The sequence below is a fragment of the Aplysia californica genome, unplaced genomic scaffold, assembly GCF_000002075.1.
Source record: "Aplysia californica isolate F4 #8 unplaced genomic scaffold, AplCal3.0 scaffold00391, whole genome shotgun sequence".
NCBI lineage: Eukaryota > Metazoa > Mollusca > Gastropoda > Aplysiida > Aplysiidae > Aplysia > Aplysia californica.
Genome location: NW_004797661.1, coordinates 56496 through 79748, shown reverse-complemented (window position 1 = coordinate 79748; position 23253 = coordinate 56496). Strand labels below are relative to the sequence as shown.

General features: G+C 37.7%; 1 protein-coding gene across 1 annotated transcript in view; it reads left to right on the top strand.

Annotated features, from left to right (window-relative positions):
* LOC101860590 (WASH complex subunit 5) overlaps positions 1–22082 on the top strand; it is a gene marked incomplete in the record, with an annotated part of 30908 nt that extends 8826 nt beyond the window's left edge. The window contains 20 exon segments of the mRNA XM_035971194.1: positions 2515–2639; positions 3407–3536; positions 4117–4229; positions 4883–5049; positions 5525–5600; positions 5917–6036; positions 7643–7774; positions 8437–8517; positions 9876–9977; positions 10499–10678; positions 11396–11520; positions 12351–12441; positions 14900–15074; positions 15572–15651; positions 16221–16324; positions 16888–17017; positions 17807–17903; positions 18437–18593; positions 19320–19407; positions 20138–22082. Coding sequence (XP_035827087.1) covers positions 2515–2639; positions 3407–3536; positions 4117–4229; positions 4883–5049; positions 5525–5600; positions 5917–6036; positions 7643–7774; positions 8437–8517; positions 9876–9977; positions 10499–10678; positions 11396–11520; positions 12351–12441; positions 14900–15074; positions 15572–15651; positions 16221–16324; positions 16888–17017; positions 17807–17903; positions 18437–18593; positions 19320–19407; positions 20138–20203 — 2339 coding nt within the window.
* Between the last annotated feature and the right edge of the window lie 1171 nt (positions 22083–23253).

The following is a 23253-nucleotide window of genomic DNA, read 5'->3' as shown; positions in this document are numbered from 1 at the left end:
TTCATGTATGAAGGAATGTGCTCTTGTGTTTGAATATTGTATACCACAATATCCCAGAGCAGCCTTATGAGGCTATACACTTCATCATTCATTAAAACATATATGTGTGCATTGTTGTCTTCATGACTTTGCGAAGCAAGTAACATCGAAGTAGAAGCAAGTTTATTTTTCCCAAATATTTATTTCCCTGCCCTTTCCCTATAGAATGAAAATGTATCACAGACCTGCCAAGCAACCCCAAAATTCTTGTTTGTTTTGGGGGGAAAGAGGGGTGGATGGGTTTAGCCTTCAAAACATTTGATCAGCTTTTCAAGAGAACTCAATTTTTTTAATACTTTATTTTAGTCAGATGATGCTATTGGATTTAATTGATGTCGAATTCATGCACCTTGTTTTGACATTGTGTTTGTATATCGGTTATTTTCTGAACTATGATTCACTTCTCTCAGAGTCAGGAAATGCCCTCCCTCATCCTTAATCAACTAAACAGCACCAAGGATTTTTATTTTCTTCTTCAAACTAATGTAGCCATAGGATAGATTTCTTCATGTGAGTGACTTGAAATGTATGCTGCTTGCAGTTCTCTCAATCAGTTTGCTTGCTCTTTGTTTTATTTACAACTGTCAATTCATAAAATGATCTTTACTGGATTCTCTGACTCTTATTCTTTTTCGAACACTGCTTTTTTGGGGAGGACTCTCCGAAATCTTTTTTTTTTTGGTTATCACTGGGATGGGTTGGCAGGTCTGTTTTAGTACCATTGTTTTGAAAGATTTAATTCATCCCTCTATATCAAGTTATTCCTCATTGTCATGTTCCTACCATTTAAACATTTACCCTGTTTGTCACATACCTATTTGATTTAAGTACAAAGTAAGATGTCCAGGTTTCTTTTCTGAACGGGGACTGTGCTGTTTTTTTCACCTATGCTCAGATTTAGTGAAGCGTTGGGGGGGGGGGAGGAAAAAGGTGGGGGTGGGGGAGGGGGAGAGGGAGAGATAGAGCACAATAAGGGAAACCTCCCCAGAGTATCAAAAGGTTTAGATCTATTCTTATGCCAGATGTTTTTCTCTTCTGGGCCTCTCTGGAATGTTTTTGTTTTGTTTCATTTTTATTTTCATTTTGTGAGTGTAAACACATGGTTGTAGACAGACTCTCTTCTTGTTGAGTTTTTCCTATATAAAGGGGCTTAAAAGTTAAATTAAAGAATGAGATGCGAAGTGGAGACTTTATGCTGACCTAATTAAGAAATGCTTCTGGTACGTGTAAGTGCGCACTTAACTCCACGACAGCAGATATGAATTGAAACCCATTGATTGATTGGATGGAAATGATTTTTCCCCCATTCTTGAGATGAACAAATGAGAGAGAGAAACATAGTGAGTGAGAAAGAGAGAAAGACATAGAGAGACAGAGATATTGAAAAGTATTAAGGGCTCAGGTGTCAAATCGAAGGCCTGTGTGGGCCACATCCGGCCATGCGAACAACTAAAGCAGGTTGCGAGAGAATTTTAATTAGTCTATCCTGAGAATCACCATAACACAGAACCTTACTCCAAACATAAATAAACTTGTAGCCAAGCAAATATACCAAACATCCAGCTCCGACAAACTGGCTTAAGAGCGAAAATTTGTATGCCTTGATTTGTAATCATTTTAACTTTTTTGTCTTTTAATTCATGCCATTGTTTTGAAAAAAAGTTTAGCTTTTCGCTTCACGGTGTGTGTTCATTAAATATGGTCTGCAACCTTAAGTGCAATTTGAGTTTGGCCCCCCGAGTGATTGAGTTTGACACCTCTGCCCTGTGGGCTTGAAGTAATTTGTATGTTCTATATTTTTTTTGCCTTTTGGAAGGCCCTTTAGTTTTTACCAGCCTCTATGTGCGTTAGGATTTGAGGATATTTCATATTTAATCAAAATCATATTTTGTTTATTTGTTTCCATTTCCTTGTTCTCCCCCCACCTTCCACTCCTCACTTTTTTTCTCATTGTTTTTCCTCCCGGAACCTAAAAGTTGTCTATCTTTAACACCCATTTTATATAAAAACATCCAGTCTTTTCAAAGAAAAAAGTGGTATTTTGACATTTTAAGCTTTATTTCATTTTTTTTCATCAGTAAAATATGTCTATATACCATTTGTTTTGTTAACTTTTCCTTACTGTATTTTTCCTTGGGTACAATCTTCTCTCACTTTCATGCTTAAATGGAATTTGATAGAAATTTATTTCAAGTTATAAGATATTTAGATACAATATTTGATTGTTTTCAGTTGTTGCCATATCTGTCGTTTTGGGTTTTTTTAATGTTCATTTTAACAAATAAAGACAGCAAGTGAAAGCAGGACTATGGTAAGCTGTGTGATTGGTGTACTAATTTGACTTAAATATTCCTTTGATTATTTCCGACTCACAAACAAAGAGTAGCTGTCAGAGTCTGTCGCTGTTGAAGTTAGTCCCTTAAACTGTTTTTATGTTCAGTGTCTTAAACCATGTGACTTTTTCCTTTTTTCCAGGTGCTGAATTAAACAAAAAGATCAAACAGATCCGAGAGCAGGTTCTGACAGACAGCAAGTTCAATCCTCTGGTTGTGTTTGAGCTGCTGCTAAATATTGCACAGTTTGAGTTCAAGCTGAAGGAGGTACCTTTTCCGATTTTTGTTGTTGTTTTTCTGTTTATTTGTTTATTTATTAATTTTTTATTTTTGGGAGGGGTGGGGGGGGATTTTTGTTGTATCTTTTTTAGTGTAATTTGTTAGTGCTTTTTTTTTCTTTCTTACGTGTGTGTGTGTGTGTTTTGCGCATGCGCAAACATTTCTTTTGGGAGAACAAAATGGGGAAAGTTTTGCTATTAAGTGAATCCAGAAGCTCGTGTTTATTTGCCAAACTCATCTGTTTACTTTCAAGTCACTCAGCTCCTTGCTTCTTCTATAAATTTATCTCTAGCCTTATGGACTGTAGCGGACACATGAGTGCGTACATTTAGCAGTCAGCCCAAAAGAGCTCAGGTGTATGAGTCAAAGATGCTCAATGTGCAAGGCTCAGAGGGTTTATAATTCAAGCATCACATGTTTTTTGTGCAGATCGTTGGTATGCATCCTGGTGTATGTGGCCTTTTTTTTTTCTAAAAAAAAATTTTCAATGCTATTATGATATGTTGCATGTGAAATGTGGCCCATAAATGACAACTTTTACTTCTGAAATGTGCTGAATTGACATTAACATGGCCATTCCAATGCTAAATTGACAAAAATAACACTTTTTACTTCTGAAATGTGCTAAATTGACCTTAACATGACCATTTCAATTCTAAATTGACATAAATGACAACTTTTACCTCTAAAATGTGCTAAATTGACATAAAAAACAATCCTGCTCATCTTCACTCCTCCCTTCTTTTTCCTTTCAGATGTTCAAACAGATGCTGAGTGAGAAGGAGCTCAAATGGGAGCAGTACAAGAAGGAGGGTTCGGAGCGCATGCAAGAACTTAGCGAAGTCTACTCTGGCACTAAGCCTCTCACACGGGTGGAGAAAAATGGTGAGGACTTGTGCCTATCTCCTTCACTCTCTCACCCCCCCCCCTCTCTCTCTCTCTCTCTCTCTTTCTCTCTCTCTCTCTCTCTCTCTCTCTCTTTCTCTCTTTCTGACTCTCTGTTCTCTCTATCCAAGACTTCCCGATCTTTCACTTTCACCATACCCACTATCTTCTGTCACCCACGTAGGTAAAGAACCCCCCCCCCCTTTCCACTCCTTTTATGGCAATGAATCTATCTGTCACACACATACCCTGAAGAGATGGAACCCCTCTGATGATAGAATAACTCCCATGAACTTTTATAGAAGTATGTATGTGTATTATAGTTCCTTCGGTATGTTGTCTTTACTTTATGGCCTCCTTGCTATTAAACTTTCTGTCGAGAGATCAATTTTCACTTTTTAAAGTCTTTTTTTTTTCTTAGGTATGACTCAAAAGCAAGATGTACAATTTTTATGGATAAGTATTTGCGGTATATTTTGTTGGTAAGTCAATGGGGAAAAAAAGAAGAAAACTATGTTATTTATGCTTGGGTCTTACCCCTAAAATGATATAAATTTATATTTTGATTCTTTCTGTTCAGACAATCTACAAGCTTGGTTTGCTGAAATGAGTCGCCAGATTGGCTCTCTGGGCTACGAGGATTCTACTTCTGCAGGCAGGAAAATTGTTCAGTTGATTCAAGCTCTGGAAGAGGTAAGGATTCGCCATAGAACTGATCTGTGTGTCGTGGATTTTCTATACATTGAAAGTTGAACAGAAGTGCATGGATTTAGAAACTGGCCTAGACTTCATGGGGTAAACTCACAAAACAACATATTTTTTTCTCTGCTAGACAGAAATTCATGTGACTCCTCATCTGGCTATTGTTATAATTGTTATTCAGTGGTCTGAAAATGCCTTCCGAAAGTGGGTGGGTTACTTTTTTTGCGAGAATTTTACTTGATTTCTGTATCTGCACGTGTTGGGAAAAAAAAGATGTTAAAAGTGCAAAGATTTAAAGGTTTGTATGGTATATCTCGCTGAACTACTGTCTTTGATGTATCTATGATATTTACAGTCATTCTTCCAAGTCTTTGTGTCCCTTTCGGGGGGGGGGGCTTTGTAGAGCTTATCAGAACACTTTTTAAAAAACCTGTTAAAGATCTTCAATCACATTTACTGTGCTGTGGTTGCTCACTGCAAAATATAATACTGTCAACAAATTAAACCATGTGTCAGACGTAGCACTTTGGGATCAATGCTGCGTTTAATCCAGGACACAACCCTCATTCCCAGCTCCTCACACAGAGTAGCCAGAAGTTTGGAAATGGAGAGGTTAAGTTACAACAATCTCTTTTCTGCTTCAGGTGCAAGAGTTCCATCAACTTGAGAGCAACCTGCAGGTGCGTCAGTTCCTGGCAGATACGAGGCAGTTCCTGCACCAGATGATCCGAACCATCAACATCAAGGAGGAGGTCCTCATCACAATTGAGATTGTGGCTGACCTTTCTTATGCCTGGACTCTAATGGACAGGTATATTATTACCATACGTACAAGTCTGCTGTTTTCTTCCTCTGCTTCTTCTCCTCCTGTTCCCCTTTTTTCTCTCCCCTCTCATTCTCAGGAGTATGTTCGTACTTGCTAAGACTAGGCCCTGATCCCAGCCTATCCTGGGATCAAAGATATGACAAATCTTTGGAAAAAGCATGCAGAATCATTCTCCAACTTTACTTGCAGAAACCAGATTCAAACCAAGTACTTTGGCACAGAAGGCAAGCAGGTGCCTTACTTTTAGACTAATACACTCCCTCATGACGGCAAGCCATTGCCTTTATACTGCTTTATTCTATTTTGAGGATGTTTAGCACTTTTCAGGTACTAATGTTTTTAGGCTTAAATTTATCTTCAAAATGAGTAAGTGCATTGCTGGGTATTTTTTTTTCCACGTTTTTTTTGGGGGGGGTCTTCTCATTTTCAATGCTAATTTTTTGTTGTTTTGCTCTTTCAGCTACACAACATACATGCAGCAAGGGATCAAGAAAGATCCAACCTTAGTCATCAAACTGAGGGCAACATTTCTCAAGGTTTGTTTTGGATACTTTTGTTGCACTATTTTAGATTAATGACTTAAACGTACTCATTGTCTTTTAAGAGACAAGTCAAGTCGGCTTGTGTGAGTGAAAAAGATTAATTCTCACTATTTAAAGTCTTTTTTGTCTTAATATCAAAGTCACAGTGTTTTGTTGTTGGTTTTTTTTCACACTTTGACCTATATGGTCGTTTAATTTTGTCCCATAAAAGATGGATGTGCAATTCAAAGTACCTCCTCTTTCAGTTACCTATTAGGGTGAAGATACTTTTTAAAAATCTCCTTAATCTTTCTCTTTGTTGTTTATCCAGATGGGCTCTGCTCTGGATTTGCCTCTGATGCGAATCAACCAGGCCAACAGCCAGGACCTGATCAGCGTGTCACAGTATTACTCTGGGGAGCTTGTGGCCTATGTCAGGAAAGTCTTACAGGTAAAGTTTAATATTAGATATCCAAAAATACCCTTCAGCTAAAACATAATAATCAACTAGGACTCTCAGTTAAACACATGCTGCTACTAAAACACTCACATGGATTTTCTGCCCTGGCCATGCAGGTGTTACGGGAAATGAAAAAGCCGACAGACTGGCTGGTGAGGCCACCTCAGTTGACAACACAGTTCAACCAGATAGGGTCGAAATCCTGAAATGTCTCTCTCGCCAGCTGATTGAGGAGGAGGATAGGGAGGCAGAGGCCAGTACTGCCTTGGGGAGGATGATGCTTTTGGGAATATGAAAAGGAAGCGGAAAATCTGGCATCCTTGCTGGAAAGAACAGAGGAACGTTCAACTAGATATGCACTGGCACAATCTGTGGAAAGACCCTCAGCGACATTTTGGAGAGAGCAACAGAGCATCAATGGACATGTCCGGAGTGCAGGGATGTTGCTTCCTGAAACAATGAACAATGATGCTACTAAAACAAAAGTACAACTAAATAATATGTTGAATGATGCGTTGGTTCATGTCCCATGCAGCACCTTCAATTCCTTATCTATTGTGCTTCGGCTGTCTAGTCCTAGTTGATTATTATATCTTAGCTGGTGAGTATTTTTGCGTTAGAAAAGAAGTCAACTTTTTGTCCCACAAAACTTCAGGTTATTTGATCTATGTTTTTACAAGGGTCCAGAAATTGCATGATGAAAGAGAAAAATTAATATCAACAGTATAACGAGACATTACGAAAGGTTGCCCCTTCTAATATGATATTATTTTTTCCAAAGGGGTGTAAAAGATGTAAAGTACAGTAAAATGCTTGTCTTTTTATATTAGTTCACGCAATTTGTCTTATGACACCTAATATCTTCTTGTCATTCCTCCCACTATTGAATGACTTCAGTTGGAAGAATACTCCCCCAATTTGTATTTTTGTCTCATTCTCTTTGCTATGCACATCATCCAGTGTTAAAAATGATCAGGAACCATTTTTAAGATCACTTTTTTAAAGAAATTTTGTCAGATTTGCCCCCAATGTTCCTTGTCTAAACTTTATGAAAGCTGCCGTAACTGCTTTCTCTTGATGAAGCACGCAACTTTGATAAGTATTCTCATTTTCCTGAAAAATACATTCCAGTTCTAAAAGTTGTAAATATACTATTCAGTTTGAAGTCTGATAAAATACTTCTAGTATGATCATGTCAGTTCTGCCCACCACATCACCTGAAGTCGCATGTTGCTGGGCTGTTAACTTATATTCCATTGTTGGTAGTGCCATAGTTGAGCAGTAAGTCATTGCAATAGAAAAGTTGTGGGTGTTATTCCCAACTCAGCTGAATAAAATGTTCCATCCTGAGTGAAGGTACTTTACCCCATTTCTTTAATTCTCCTTGCTGCAGACCAACAACAACATGTTTTGTTATATTCTCCGTTGGTATTATATTTTTTAATGGTGACATTTATGTTGTTGTTATCGATCCAGTGACATTTATGTAAACTGAATTATTTTGTGTATGGCCTGTAGGTTTCATTGTAACCCAAGTTTTCCTCTTTATGATTTATGGAAATGGTATTTTTATTCCTTTTTTTTCTTTCGTTCTCAGATCATCCCCCAAACCATGTTCAGCTTGCTGGCCAAGATCATCCACCTCCAGACCACTTCTATCAAGGAAGTTCCCACTCGCTTGGAGAAAGACAAGATGAAGGAATACGCACAGCTGGATGAGAGATATGAAGTGAGACACGGCCTGTTCTCCTTATTGAGTTGTAAACTGGGACTGGGGGAAGAAAAGAAAGCAAAGAAATGTGTTGTGTCTTGTTTTGTTTTGTATGATATTACTTACTTATATTATACGGGAAAGAAGAGTGTTGAAATGTACTGAGCTTTGAACTTTTCGCACTTCACCACAGTATTTATGAGTGAGATGAGTCAGTGCTGAATCACCAGCATGCTTTTTGTGTTTTCTATGCGTGTCATAATTGAGATGAATTTAGTATATGTATCATTTGCTAATAATAATGTTAATGGCAGCAAAAATACATCTGTTTCGTTCCATGACCTCCCTGAAGGGTGTAAATGAAAATTGAAGTGCTTATTACTGCAATTTCTGCATTTCCTTTGTCCCTTGGACAGCCAAAATTTGCCAGAACACATGCACACAAAACACAGACATACAGACACACACACACACTCACACACACACACACACACACACACACACACACACACACACACACACACACACACACACCACACACACACACACACACACACTCACACACAAAATGATTTGCATAACTCATTATATCGTAACTTTTTATAAATGTAATGTGTTGCGATGTATGTTTTGGGGTTTCTGCTTTTCCTTTAAAGACAAGATAATCATGTTTCTCTCAGGTTGCCCGACTTACACATGCCATTTCTGTGTTCACTGAGGGAATCCTCATGATGAAGACCACACTTGTGGGAATAATCAAGGTAAATTCATTCTTTTTCTGAGTACTGTTAGACATTAATTATAAGTGGCAGCTAATATGCCCCCAAAAAACCCTTACATTGCTGGGCAAGCAAATAGCACAAAAACAACAAACAAAAGGAATTAATATTTATATTGATCCTGATTGAGAGATTTATTTTACAATGCTGTGAATAAAGCAGAAAAAAATTGTACTTGCTTTGAATAGCGGAGAATGCCTTGCTTGTCATGGTAGAGCAACACCCTGTTTTTCAGCTAGTGCATTAATGTGTTTTCAGATGTATAGCACATATGAAACCTGCCACACTAAGATTGTTTGACATTGTTCACAGACTTGTGTCTGTCTTTTACCTACTCAATCAACGGGACCCTCAAGATGCTGATCTAGGTAAAAGTTTGGTGTGGGCTTAACTCCTCTCCCATCTGTATACTTCCCAGGAAGTTGAGATTGTTTCAAAATGCTATCCAGGTCTGCCCGGGTAGTAATATACATTGCTGCATAGAGCTTGCTGTTAAGCAGAAATTTGCGCTATACAAATGCTATCTGTTTTTATTATTATTATCTCTGTCAGATTATTAGATGGAGTAGGGAGGGGGGGGAGGGGGAGAGTTCATAATATAATATTCATCCCCAATAGGACTCAGCCAAGTAGATGGAGAGCCTTGAAAACTCCCTTGCCTTAAGACCAAGTTTATAAAATGCTTCATTGAGGATTTGACCCAGTGTCATCTGTACCTTTGTGGTACATACCTTGGACCCTTCTTCAATCTTAAAATCGGTATTTGGGTGCTCTCATGGTATAGAGGTAAGGTGTTTTCTTCACATTTAAAAGGTCGCGGGTTCGATACCTGACTGCAATGGAAAAATTTTTTCTCTAAAAATTTTCTCCTTTCACCTCCTTTCATGCTCTTGAACCTTGTTGTGCCGTCTGCTTTCGTCACCACTTTTTACCCCCCCCCCCTTTTGCCCCCTCCTCTGGGCTCTTGGCTCTTTCTGTTGCCTTTGTACTGCTACTCCTTGGCTCCTTCTTACTGCTGTTTTACCGCCACACCCCTGACCCAAGGGTAGGTAAGATCTAAAACATAGTCTTCTTCTCCGATAAGGGTGAAAAAATCTTTGTGGTCACGTGTGCAAATTGCGCACGTTAAAGATCCCTTGGCAGTCCTAAAATCGATAAGAGTAGGCTTCAGCTGCCACCCGAGCAAAATTCTAAAATAATTCCCACTAAACTGAAAATGCTTAAAATATAATATGATGCAGCTATGAGCACTGTAAAACACTTACAAAAAGAAAAAAAAGAAAAACGAAAGAAAGAGAGAAAGAAATGTATATTTTCAACTGTCTGCGTGTCCTACCCAGATTGACCCCAAACAGCTGCTGGAGGACGGTATCAGGAAAGAGCTGGTCATGCAGGTCTCCCAGGCCTTACACACAGGGCTTATCTTCAACCCCAAGGCTAAGGTATGTGGTGAAAGTGTTCTTTGACAAAGGCATACATATTTACACAGAACATTTGTTATGAAAACAAGTATTCTTTTGAAAGAAGATATTATTTCTTGAAGTTCATGTCTATAATTTGAAGTTATCAATTTTGAGCTTTCTATTTTTAATCAGGCATAACTATTTAAGTTCTTTTTTCTCAGTGAACATACAGCGTGGCAGCTTGTTAGGTTCTCAAGTGCAATCTTTATTGCTTTCAATTGTCTAGGACCCATTTACAACTCTATGAACTAAAGGGAAAATTGTATATTACTCTTCTAGCTTTACAATATCCTACCTGATGAAACCCTAATGTGATCATTGCAAGTCTGAAATCTTAACCGTATTACTGGGTGGTTGGCATAGTGTTCTGTTACACTGATGCATTATTACTTGAAGAATAAAGATTCATGTTGTTGAAGTAAAAAGAACATGTCTCCTTTCTTTACTAGTTTTCAAGATGTTTTTCAAGCATTTATGATAATTTCTTGCTTCCATAACAGGTCAATGAATTGCTGCCAAAACTGACCGTTCTCGGAGACCAAATGGATGGTTTCCGGAGGTCGTTTGAGTACATTCAGGATTACGTGAACATCTACGGCCTCAAGATCTGGCAGGAGGAAGTGTCGCGTATCATCAACTACAATGTTGAACAAGAGTGCAACAGCTTTCTCAGAACAAAGGTTGACTCATTGGTCCTTTGCCAGAATTGTTCTCATTATAACAAAAGTTTTACAAAGATTATAAAGTTTGAGTTCTCCCACAGAATTACAATGACGTAGAAAAATGCTTAAGTGTGTGAAACAAACTAACAAAGTGTTGGATTAGGTGTGTCACTCATCTGGAAATATTTGCAATTGCAAAAACATGAAATATTACAGCTTGTTTAATTTTTTAGAATACACAGAACTTGGTCCTTGACTGATGAAAAATAGCATAGGAATAAAGAGAAATATCTTTTGGGCTATATTTATATTTAAAGCTTTAACGTCTGCATGACAGGTCAATGTTGTGACCATCAGCTTCCCAGAAGTCTTTTAACCCCTTTATTGCAAGTTCAAATCTACATTCTGGCTTCAAGTTTAATGGCAGTGGATATATATATGTTCAAGTAAGTCATGCTTGAATGCAAGATAATTTACGTTTGAGTGAGAACATATGACGAAAGGAAACCAAGGCAAAGATGCTGAGCCAAGGACAAGTGGTGATGTTCTATTAGGTAATATTTCTGTAAATTCTGAAAATGTTACAATTTCTGAGTGGCAGCATAAACAAGAAGGTAAAGTCCTCAAATTGAAAAAATACTTCTGGAAAGATAGTCATGCATGTCCTTTGTAGTATGTACTGAACTGACATTGAGATTTGGATTTATTTGTTAAAAAAACTTCTTTCCTGCTTAGATCCAAGACTGGCAGAGTGTGTATCAGTCCACTGCCATTCCAATCCCTCGGTTTGTTCCCGTAGATGAAAGCGTCAACTTTGTTGGAAGACTGGCGCGAGAAATTCTGCGGATCACAGATCCAAAGTAAGTGTTCTTGCTCATAATTTTGTTTAAAATGTATTGTTCTCTCAGAGGGATAAATATAAGACTTCAAGCTAAAATATGGTCGGCCCAAGATCAAGTTCTGTTCCAAGCGCTTGTTGTGTATTTAGGTTTTCATGATGTTACAACTCATTCTCTATCAGTGGTGGATATTACTAAGAGATCCAGTGTCTAAATCGATATAAACTGAAAAGGATTTTCAACGGATACTCAGAGCAAGTGAAGTATAGATCTTTAGATGTCTTTAACATGCTTCCACCTCCTCCCCCTCCTCCTTCAAATGTCCCAACTATCTGGTTGTCTTGGCCATGAACAAACTGCTTTGCTCACTTCCTATCATTGCACTCTTTAGCAGCAAAAGTAGCATAGACTTCTGTCTCCATATAGTCATGGGTTGGAATCATGGTCCGGACCTCACAATGTGTCCTTGAGAAGGACATTGACACAAATTTTTCTCCCTTCACCCTAGTGGGATTGTGTACCTTGCCATGACATTCAAAGGTCTTGTTTGTGTGTTTGCATTTGAATGGCTGTTAAGTGGCAGCTAGCACCGGTGCTTCCCAAGAAGTTGAGAATGTTTCAGGATGTTACTGCGTCTCTGAGTGTACTGATAAAGTCTAAAGCACTTACAGCCTTTTTGTAAGTTGGGATATCCACTATGTAAAGGTTATCTTTTATTTATTGTTGTGTACTATAATCCTCACTCATTTCTCTGAGCATGTATTCCTTTTCTTCCACAGCTTGTCTTCTTCTATTTGCCCTATAATGCCATGGTCTAAAACTTATATTGTATTCTCATTGTTTACTTTCAGAACAACCTCATACGTGGATCAGATGAAAGCTTGGTATGACCTGAAAACAAAGCAAGAAATCACCAACAGAACATTGTTCGCCAAAATCCACGTAAGATTATCCTAAGTGGTTTTCATATAAGTTTTGCCCTTTTTGACCCACTTTGTGGTTCATTGTTTTTACTAAGAAGATATCATTTTCATGTTTCTTGTTTTGTCTGATTAGTGTCTGATTTTTTAAATTATTATGAAATTATTTTTTTAAATTTTTTAATATTTTTTGGGGGGTAAAGAAGTGACTATTGTACGATTGGTGGGGGTTTTTTTGGTCCTAGTTAACAGTCCAAGATTACTCTAATAGGATGGAATTAACCACATCCAAAGGTTTGATTTATAGAACTTTTTGAAAAAAATGTTTTTAAACAGTTAATGTAGGTACCAGAAACTAAATTTTCAAAGTAGCTGTATGCCAAATTTATCTGTTCCATTTGATAGGCCTATATCCACTGAACATTTTGGTACCGTTCTTTAACCTCTCAGTCAATTTTTTAGAAAATGGTAGTTGTTTAAAATTTGATCAAATTTGTTAAAGTCAGTCACTGGCTGCAACCCCATGTTTGACAGATAATAAAAGAGTACCAAGTGCACTTAACATCTCCAATTAACAGAGTACAATCACTATAACAAATGTATGGAGCCTAATATTTTTCAAGACTGTGAGATCATTACAAATCAGTATTTTTTCGCCTCAAACACGATGATCTGTTGTTATTTCGACAAAAACCCCGAGCGTTGACCTGCCGGGGCCGTACCAGCCCCCGCGGCGAGTGAGTCGGCTTAGTGTACCCCGCGTGCGGGGTCACATGCTTTCCCAGTCTCGCGGAAGGATTGATGAAAAATAATTCCACGCTTATTACTATATTCTAATAGGAAATGAACTAATCTTTTAATTAATGCCTTTTTTAAGCCAGTGTCTTACATGTTTCGTGTAAAATATGATCTTTTAAAATTTTGACAGTATTTTTAAAGGCTTTCTATTTAAACACCAAAGACCAAATATATACCACGGGAAAGCCCGTTTAAAGCTCTACAGTTCTGCGCCAATGAAAAGGCGGTATTTAATCATCCCTCGTTCCGCGAAGCATTTGAATGCATGCGTGTCAATTTTTTAACCGGCCGACCACGCATTCCGACTGCGAGGGGCTTCGCTTTCCTTAGCAATTCTCCAGCTCCTAATAATCGGACATATAAACAACTTACACCATTGTAACGAGGAAAAGCTGAACTTTTACAAGGTGTACGGCATTTGGTGTTTTATAGCGAAAGAGCAAAGAAACAGCGATCGGAATTACCCCGATTTCACCGATACCATGCGGTCGGCGAGGCCGTGTTTACCTTTGAGGAACTATAATAGGAGAGGCCGCGAGTCGCGTAACGTGAAGCCGCTGCAGACGACGGTCGGCCATGTTTGTGAGATCAGCTCAGTTCTCTCAGTTGTAAACTTAGTGTCAACCGAATGGCAGTTTGCGTAGCGTTCGGGTCCGGTGGGCCTCTCATTCAAAGGTCCTGGGTTCAAATAGGAGTAGTGACGGAAAAATTTTGTTCTCTAAAATTCTACTTTCTCTTTCGTCTGCTTTCACCTCCACTTTCTGCCCCTACCTCCTTGCCCTCTCCTTCCTCATATTCTTCGCCCATCCCATCCCACCCTCACTACCATCTTTTGTGTAATCATTTTCAATTTTGTTAGAAATATATTCTGTTGTAAGTTTAAGTCAAGAAGACTACGTTTTTTGTAAAAAATAATGTCAGTGATGACATCATTTTGCACTGATGAAGTTCTATGACCGAAAAGTCTGCAAATTTTGTTATCCCGTTTATATTTTTGTTTTGATCCTTATTATTCCAATTTCTTCTCTAAAACAAGTTTTAAAAAATTATCTTACCGTCACAATGTGTATACATAGTACATGTATTACCAAATGTTCGACTGAGTGAGCTGGTAATTTGATGCAAGTAAGATTTCTTGCTGTCCTTATATTGTTACTATCAAGAAGTCTTCGTTTTTTGTAAAAATAATGAAGTTCGACTACCAAAAACTCAGCAAATGTTATCATCCCGTTTATAATTTTGTTTTGATCCTTATTATCCCAATTTTGTCTCTAAAACATGTAAAACAGAATATCTTACCATCACAATGTGTATACATAGTACACGTATTACTGTAAATATTCGACTAAATGAGCTGGAAATTTGATGCAAGTAAGATTTGTTAACATCCTTATTACATTACAACTGTACGTGAGTGCTTATAATGCTGTAATTAACATTGACAAAGAAATTTTGAGAGAAAATGGAGTCCGAGCAGCTTGTTTTGAAAGGAGATTACGCTGCGTACGCTGCATTGTTTTGAACTTACAAAGATGGCGGCAGGCCCGATAAGCTCCGCCCTTTCGGCTTCAACTTGGTTGGAACTGTTGAGCGGGCGACGCAACGTTAGGGCCTCTCCCTATATAGTTACTCCAAGGTGTTTACGCTACCTATGTTTACTCTCCGAACTTTTTCCTTTTCAGAGGGCAGTAGGCAGTTTTGGTCTTGCAGGCTTGGACCGCCTGTTCTGCTTCATGATTGTCAAAGAGCTGCAAACATTCCAATTGAGTCTTCAAAGATCAGTCTTAAAAGACAAGAACCTCATGGATAACTTCTCTCAGTTGATAAAAACAATGAATCCACTGCAGGGACTTCTTGGTAAGTGACATCATAATTTTCTTAAATATTGTGAATGTGTTTTGAAGTTAGATTTAGTCTGAACTATTTTCTCTTCCTCTTAAGTGTGTATCTGATCAAATCATTGTGAAATGGATTTTTTTAAACAGTAATTCAATATCTCTTTATCGTTTTCATCTGAACGATTCATTTTTGTAATGTAGTTCTTTCTGGCTTTGTCTTCTCTCCTGGCAATTTTATGTACATCTCTTTGGGCAATATTGAGTGTACTCCCAATTTGTTTTTTGTTGTCGGGTTGTTGTTTTTTTGCTACAGGGCTTGTTGAGAATTTGAACCAAGGCCACTAGTAGCCCAATGTGCTACAAACTAAGCTTTGACTAAAGCCTACTTTCTTGCTGGAAAATGGTCATTTTAGAGAGAGAGAGAGAGAGAGAGAGAGAGAGAGAGAGAGAGAGAGAGAGAGAAAAACAATTCATCACACATTTAAGAGAGGGAAATCTTTCTTGTACTCTCCACAGGCCAGCCTCAGAAGTTCTACCCGCACGCAATGTCCAAGACTGGGAAGATTCTACCTCACTTCATGGACATTATCACCAGGGTAAACTGTCTGTCTGTCTGTCTGTCTGTCTGTCTGTCTGTCTGTCTGTCTGTCTGTCTGTCTGTCTGTCTGTCTGTCTGTCTCTTTCTCTCTCTCTCTCCCTCCCCCGCTCTCTCTGGCTTTCTGTCTCTTTTCCTCTCTCCCTCTCTCTCTCGTCTTTCTTCTGTCTCTGTCCCTCCCTCCCTACTTCAAATGTACTAAGGTTCATGTGAATACGTGTTGCCTATGTGTTGCTCAATATCAATTTTACTCTCATCGTAAAGTTGTTTAGTTTGAAATTGTCTTGTGAGAGGTTTTATCACAAACCCTCTAACTTGATCTGATTGAATTTATATTAGGGAACCCTTTATATTATACCTTCCGTATTCTATTTGAATTTTTGATCAGTTCAAATTGAGTCTGTCATCAAGTCAGTCTTTTATGGGTATTGTAATAGTAGTAAATTTGTTGGGGGGGGGGGGTTATTATCTCCGATGGCTGTTCAGATATTGGTCTATTTTTCGCAATTGTGAGTCACATTAAAGTACAATTTAGACATTGATGTGAGTTTATGTTTGCTTTGTTTGCAGGTTGGACAGATGCAGTTGCTGAGGCGACAGATTGCGTATGAGCTGAACACCTCTTGCAAGTTTGACTCAAAGTTCCTTTCCAGCTCTTTGCAGACAATGAACAAGTAAGACAGCATGCATCCCATTTTTATTATGCAGACTTTTTCTTTAACATTTTTAACACAATTTTATTTTTCTGTGTACATATGTGTCATTAAATGCTGATATTGTATCACAGAGAAGAAAAAAAGACTGAGGTCTTTTCAAAGGTTTCAGGGTTTTAATTACATATCCGTAGCCTCTGAAATTTACCTTTGGGCAAAAGAACAGCATGAATTTCTCAATGTGGAACATAACTTTTGATAGTCAAGTATGGGTTTGACCAAATTTCCCTGGGTATATTATTACAGCACATTTTTAGAGAGACTCAGGCTAAAATGACTGGTGTCTATGTTGTAGGGACTTGGTGCTTTACCATTATGTGCAGTAGATGTGGGTTCGATTCCCATGGGGAGAGGTTTTTCACAGAGTATCCTCGTCTGTGGTCTTTCTGTGAGACAAATAAAGTTCCTCATCGTAGTAATTTCTTGCTGGAGAACGCGAAGAAGAACAAAGAAGAAGCTTGTTGTAATTTATAAATTTGAAGAAACACGCCCCCCTTCTCACTTGCGGCCTGCCTCTCTCACAGTTCCCTCCTGGCCGACATTGAGCAGCACTACCAGGACCCAACCAAACCATACCCCAAGGAGGAGAACCCGCTCATGTACGAGCTCACCAGCTACCTGGAGGCAGCAGGATTCCACAACCCACTGCGGAAAGTCTGTGTTTTCCCCATATCGTTGTGCTCTTAAGATAAATGCCAAAATCATTTTTAGCCGTTTCTTCCGAACAATTGACTCTATGAAATGTTTGAATTTTGATACATTCAACCGATTTTATATTTTTTATATTTGGATTATTCCTTTGTCCAAGTGAACTATGTTACTAAGATGGCTCTGCTCTTCATTTGAGAACGAAAAATTGTAAACTAGCCAAAAATGACTTCAGCAATTATCTTATGAGCGTGGCGATAGATTTTGCTCAAGTAACTGAAAAAAATAGTCAGTAAGAGCTTTTCGTTTATTTCTATCCTGGGGTATAGCCTTCACTTCCGTACTTCTGTATCCCGTTTCTTGAAGTCCGAATTTGTGCGGGTGATTAGAGGGCACCCGGGGTAGGTCCCACTTCCTTACTTTACCTCTGTTGTTTCTGTCTATCTTACTTTTTCCCAGCACTAAATTACCATGATTATTGTGTCAATGTGCTTCTCTTTACTCAAACTAACAAATAAAACGGAAGCTATATCCCTCCTCCAAGTACCTTTAAGCCCACCTCTCTTTGTGTTTCTTTATCTCTTTGTGGAGTCCATATTTAGGCTTGGTGCATAGTGTTTGTTTTCTGTTTTCTCATAAGAACTGACCTTTGCCTGGAGTTCCAGATAATTATCTCAAAATTTTGAAACCCACACACATTACCCCTGTCATCATTAGCTTACGTTGCTGGTCATGAAATCAGTGACTTTTGTGGTTTCAGATGTGTTTTTAAATAATTCTTTACAATATTTTCAGATTTACATCACTACACCAAGGTTGCCTCACTTTTCCCTGTTCACATTCCTCATGACCTTGTGGCATCTGAACAAGCTGTGCTACAACAGATCCATTGGTAAGTGCTTGTCAGTATATGTGAGGTGTGCTGACAAAATGAGTTAGTACTCAAATTTTAGCCCAACGGACATTGATAGATATGAAATTTATAGGTTTGGTTTGTACAATTTATTATATAAAATTAAAAAAGACATGTTTAACTTGATGAAAGTGGCCTCAGTTTCAAGTCTACAAACTAGATGAGTCTATTTTTTACCTACTTTTCCATTCGTGGATTTGTAATCATTATGATATTTTTAAAATGCAAGGGGGATATGGATAGGGAAGTTGTTGTCTGTACAAGTGACTTTCTTGAACAGGTGGCTGTAATAGCAAATTCGACTGTCTTTTATTATCCTGTATTTCTTGTGATGGAGTGCTTAGTCAATTTCAGAATAATTCACTCTGATTAGGGAGGTACTACTGTTCCCCCCCCCCCCCCAAATTAAACATCATGAAACTATTGAATAGAAATGTGCCATTTTTCATTATATTGCGGTCATAAGCATTCAATCAACAAAAAACTATTTATATGTTTCCATATTTATTCAGATTCTCTGATCTGCAAGAAGCCTGCAGACCCTCTTGACGCACCTCCTTGTGTTGTTGGAGTGTACACGCTACTGAAACAGTCACACAGCGACAACACTAACATCTTCCTGGCCTTTCTGGGTCAATATGTGCGCTCCATGGTCGAGGCGATGGGCAGGTGAGGCAATGGTGCTTTTGTCACCAAAGAGAAGCTTGTGATCCTTTTCTTTTATTTCTCTCTTTTTTTTCTGGTAAATTTGTGGGCTGTCTTTGCTTGCTTCTTTTGCTTTTTTTTCTATATTGTGTTTGTTGTGAAAGGTAATCTTTATAACACAGACTAAGAGTATACTCAGGAACAACTCTGCTTTTACATACAAGGGTACATACACACATATTTTCTTTCTCTTCCTTTCCGTAAACCTCTTCTTTACTCACTACCTCCCCCCCCAAAAAAAACACTCCCACTTTTTTTTCTTCTGTGAGAGAGAAAAAAATACAGATCCCCAGACAATTGAATCCTCTCAAACTATAAAGCTTGTGTCAGTCTTCACAGGGACGCTGATAATTATCATGCAAATGACTTTATTGTAGTTGATGAAAAAGAAGTTGATGAAAAATGCTCCTGCTTGTTTCTTTTTTCATCGGCCCAAAAAGCATACCTAGCAAAAACATGCAATCTGTCATAGCACAATTTTGAAAATTCAAATTCAAATTGCTTTCAGATGAATGATTAATAATTTGTTTTTATCAAAATCTAAAATACTTGAAGGTTTCTTATCATTAATGTATATATTTGAATTTGGAATGATTTCCACCTATTCTCCACTTGACAAGTAAGTCAATATAAGGATTATCGTTAAGATTAAAAACATATTATGTATTTGAATGTTTCTGTTTTTCACAGCGCAAAGGACCCTACCATGTCCCAAGATGTCCTGAATGTTCTCATGTTTTTGGAAGATTTCATTTTTTACAGTGGACTTCAAAGAAAGGTAGATTTTTGTACTTTTGTGTTGGGATTATAATGTTTCAGAGGTGGAAACTCCAGTTCAATGTTTTTGTCTGATAAGACTAAATTGAGTCAGTTGGGAACCGAAAAATCCTCCTTAGATAGCTAAAGTTAAAAAATACCTTGGTGTTAGAGATCCAAACCAGTGTGGCCAACACCACCGTCCAGCATGGTACAAGCTAAGATGATGATGATGAGCCTGTATCAGCATAAAAGATTTTCTTTTAACAGATAAAATATTAATGTTATGTTTTCATTTATGGATGCCTCAGTTTGCAGCATCTAGTTACTTATTGTCATTTCAGAGATTTTCTGCCAGGTAGTTTCAATGGAAATGAAATTTATCTAGTTTTATTGAAATTTGTCACAAGACTGTTGTCTTAGAAAAATGGAATTGGTACTTTTAAAAATGTAGAAGCCATCAGCTTACATGACAAAAACATAGTCTGCAAAAAGAAATTTTGTTCTTAAAATCTCATGACGCTTGACTGAACATTAAAAAAAAAAAAAAAAACAACCTTAGTTGCTAGGTTTTGTTGTCGAGACATTTGTGTCATAAAACGAATGTTACTGTATGTCTTCTATGATAGTTGATGAAATAAAAGCATTCTCTGTATGACACAATTTTATTTTTATGTTGTCAACTGCTACTAGAATAAAATTGACTATAATCGATATTACCATTGTTCCCTTTTTTTTTTCAATGTTTGCAGGTTGTAGAGTCATTTGTGCCGACCTACATCTTTGACGAGTTCAGAGGCCAATTTGCCCAAGCATAGGTCTCCGGTGCTACCAACAATTACAGAGACCGGCCAATCTGTCACATTATCATCAAGACTTCGTAAATGAATGCATTTATGCAGAATCTGGGAAGAAAACAAAATCTATCACAGACTTTTGAATTCAATTGGATAGATATCTAATACTCCTGAATATTTAAAAAGTTTGTATTGAGCAAAAAGGTCACAAGAAACTTAATGTTTTGAGATTCTCTGTTAAAACTATGTTTGATAAAGATGAATAAGATAATCATTCAAGCTTAGCATTTTTATGCAGTGTGGGTGTTGATTTAACCTGTAAGTCAGAAAGTCATGTTTTTATTTGCAGGAGAAAAAAACACAAATGTAAGGTCCAATATAAGTAAGGACAGGACACATGGCAAAGAGATAACTGCTATATTGCCCACCATAACGGAAACTGTCAGTTTTCTTTCAAAACGTGAAAGAAACACTGAGAGTTTTTTTGGTCTTATTTTTGTTTCTTATTTTTTTCTTTAATTTTAGCCATCACATGACGTTTCTTGTGCTGTGACTTTTTGTTGTTATTGAAGCCATTCAGCAAGTATAGACATGTGCCCCTGCAATTATTTTCAGAGGCTTGAATTTTTCTTTTGAAATTAATGTGATATGAATTACAGGTTCAGTTTTGTTTTTCTATCCTGATATTGTTTTCATTATCCTGATATTGTTTTTGTTATACAGACATCATTTTTGCAAAGATGTATTTTTGATTCTGTTCAGCGTCAGAGGCCATAGTGAACTCCTTTCAAATTTTTCTGCTCTGTGATACCTCAGCTGGCTCTTTGGAATGATAAAATGGTGAATAATTAGAACATATGTAATCGTCTTTTGCAGTTGTTGATCCTTGTATGTCTATCTCTTTTCCCTGTGATTTGTGTGTGGTTTTTTTGTCTTGTTTGATAGCATGTGACAAAGAGTTTGAGTTTTATGGAAAAAAATACTGCTAAGTTAACAGAAAAGCAACACACTTTAGTTCAATAAAGATCAATCAACTAGCATAGCAAACTTTTCAACATGATATCATTCCAACTTTGTTGTTGAATAGTTTTCGTCATTCTCATCAGTATGTTTTTCAGTTAGATCGACATAGACATACCATGTATTCTGCTGAAATAATGCTCATATAAAATTCCTATTGTTAACTGGTAGATTTTTCTTCTTGGAGATATCAACAATGTTTTGTTCAATGACGAGTAAAGTGAAACCTGTGTGTTGGTCAATTATGGGTCAGAACAATCATAAAACCTGCAATAACTTGGTTTCATTTTCACCCCTTCTTCCTCTCCCCTTGTTGTATTGAACTCACTTAGGGTGTCCAAACAAATAATTAGTTAATAAGATTTATATTGAATTCATGTATTTGTGCTGTATTTGTGATATTGAGCTAGTTGTATGTATAGAAATCAAAGGAAATGTCAGGCTTGATGAAGGTCTTTGTTCAGCCGCTTAAACGAGAAGGAATCCCTTACATTATTCTCATGTTCCTGGTACGTCAGAAGATGAGTTTGAAATCTTATTAATCTTTTCTCAATTATTGCTTATGAATGTAAACGTGTATAGATGCCTTCAATACTCGTGTACTAGAACTTGAATAACATGGGAAAATGGACCAAGCTGTATTGTTAATGAGTAGAATGTGCTAAATAGATTGAAAGCTCAGTAAGGAAGTGACAATGTTTTATGAGATTTAATACTTGAAGTTGAAGTTTTATTATTACTGTGAAACTTTGGTGAAAAATATTGATGCAAGTTAAAGAGAAACTATTGCTTGTTTTGCTTTAGTATGTGCCCTCTGCCTTTTATGTATACGTATATTAAGGAATGCGTAAGAAATTAATAAACATGATAAGTCTACATACCTCTCTGGGTTCAGCAAATTTTTGTCTTGCAGCTAATAGAATTTGATACCTTTTTCTTACTGCTTTTTTTTCTGATTTCATTTTCCATTGAATAGCCCTGTGTGTGTGTTTGTGTGTGTATGTGTGTGTGTGTGTGTGTGTGTGTGTGTGTGTGTGTGTGTGTGAAAGAATACTTCTTGACACCCTTTGCTTAGTAATAATGATCCCACTTTGTACCCAACCATTAACTTTGGCACCCGGTACTCAATATGTGAAATCTTTGGCATCTGTGGTGTAGTGGTTAGGTGCTCGTTGTTGCTCGGAGGAGACCTGAGTTCAATTCCAAAGTGGAGAGAATTTTTATCAAGTGTCTTGGTCTTTCTACTGGAATGATGCATCCCTCCCAGTCCAGGTTGGCTTTGACAGGCTGGGTTGGAAGTCCACCTCTTAAGTTATCTAAATTGTGTTGATGGGGGCTTAAAAACACCTACATTAAAAAACGTTCTTCAAGTCCTTCAACCATCTATGCAAAGTTTTACACATGCATCATCTTTTCCAACTTTCAAGCAGGCAACCGGCTGTTTTCCAATCATCTTTATAGAGCAAAGCTTCTCCCATTTTGAATCATGATTACAACTGAACAGATTGTACAAGTCTGTTGTTAATGAGTTCCACATACGCCTGCTGCTATAATTTTTGGGGCGGGGGGGGGGGGGGGGGCATTGTATAGTAATTATCTTCATTTCACTACTCGGCCATCTTGTATTCTTTCTTTCATAAAAATGAATTGTCTTCATTTTTCTCTCTACCCATTTTTATGTCACTCTCCCCCTTTCTCTCTCTCTCTCTCTCTCTCTCTCTCTCTCTTGTTCTCCCGCACTCTTGCTTCTTCTTTCCTTCCTCCCTCTCGCTAAACTAACACAAACACTCACGCACGCACGCACGCACACACATACACACCATCTCTCACTCTTTCTCTCTCTCTCAGTCTGTTTCTGTTTCTCTCTCTTTTTCTTTCTCTCTCTCATTCTCTCGACTCTCTCTCTCACACACTCTCTCCCTGACACACACACGACATGATACAATTACTGCACTCTCACACTCGCTATCTCTCCCACTCTTTTCCAAAAGCCCTCATCCCCTTCCAACTCTCTCTCTCTCTCTCTCTCTCTCTCTCTCTCTCTCTCTCTC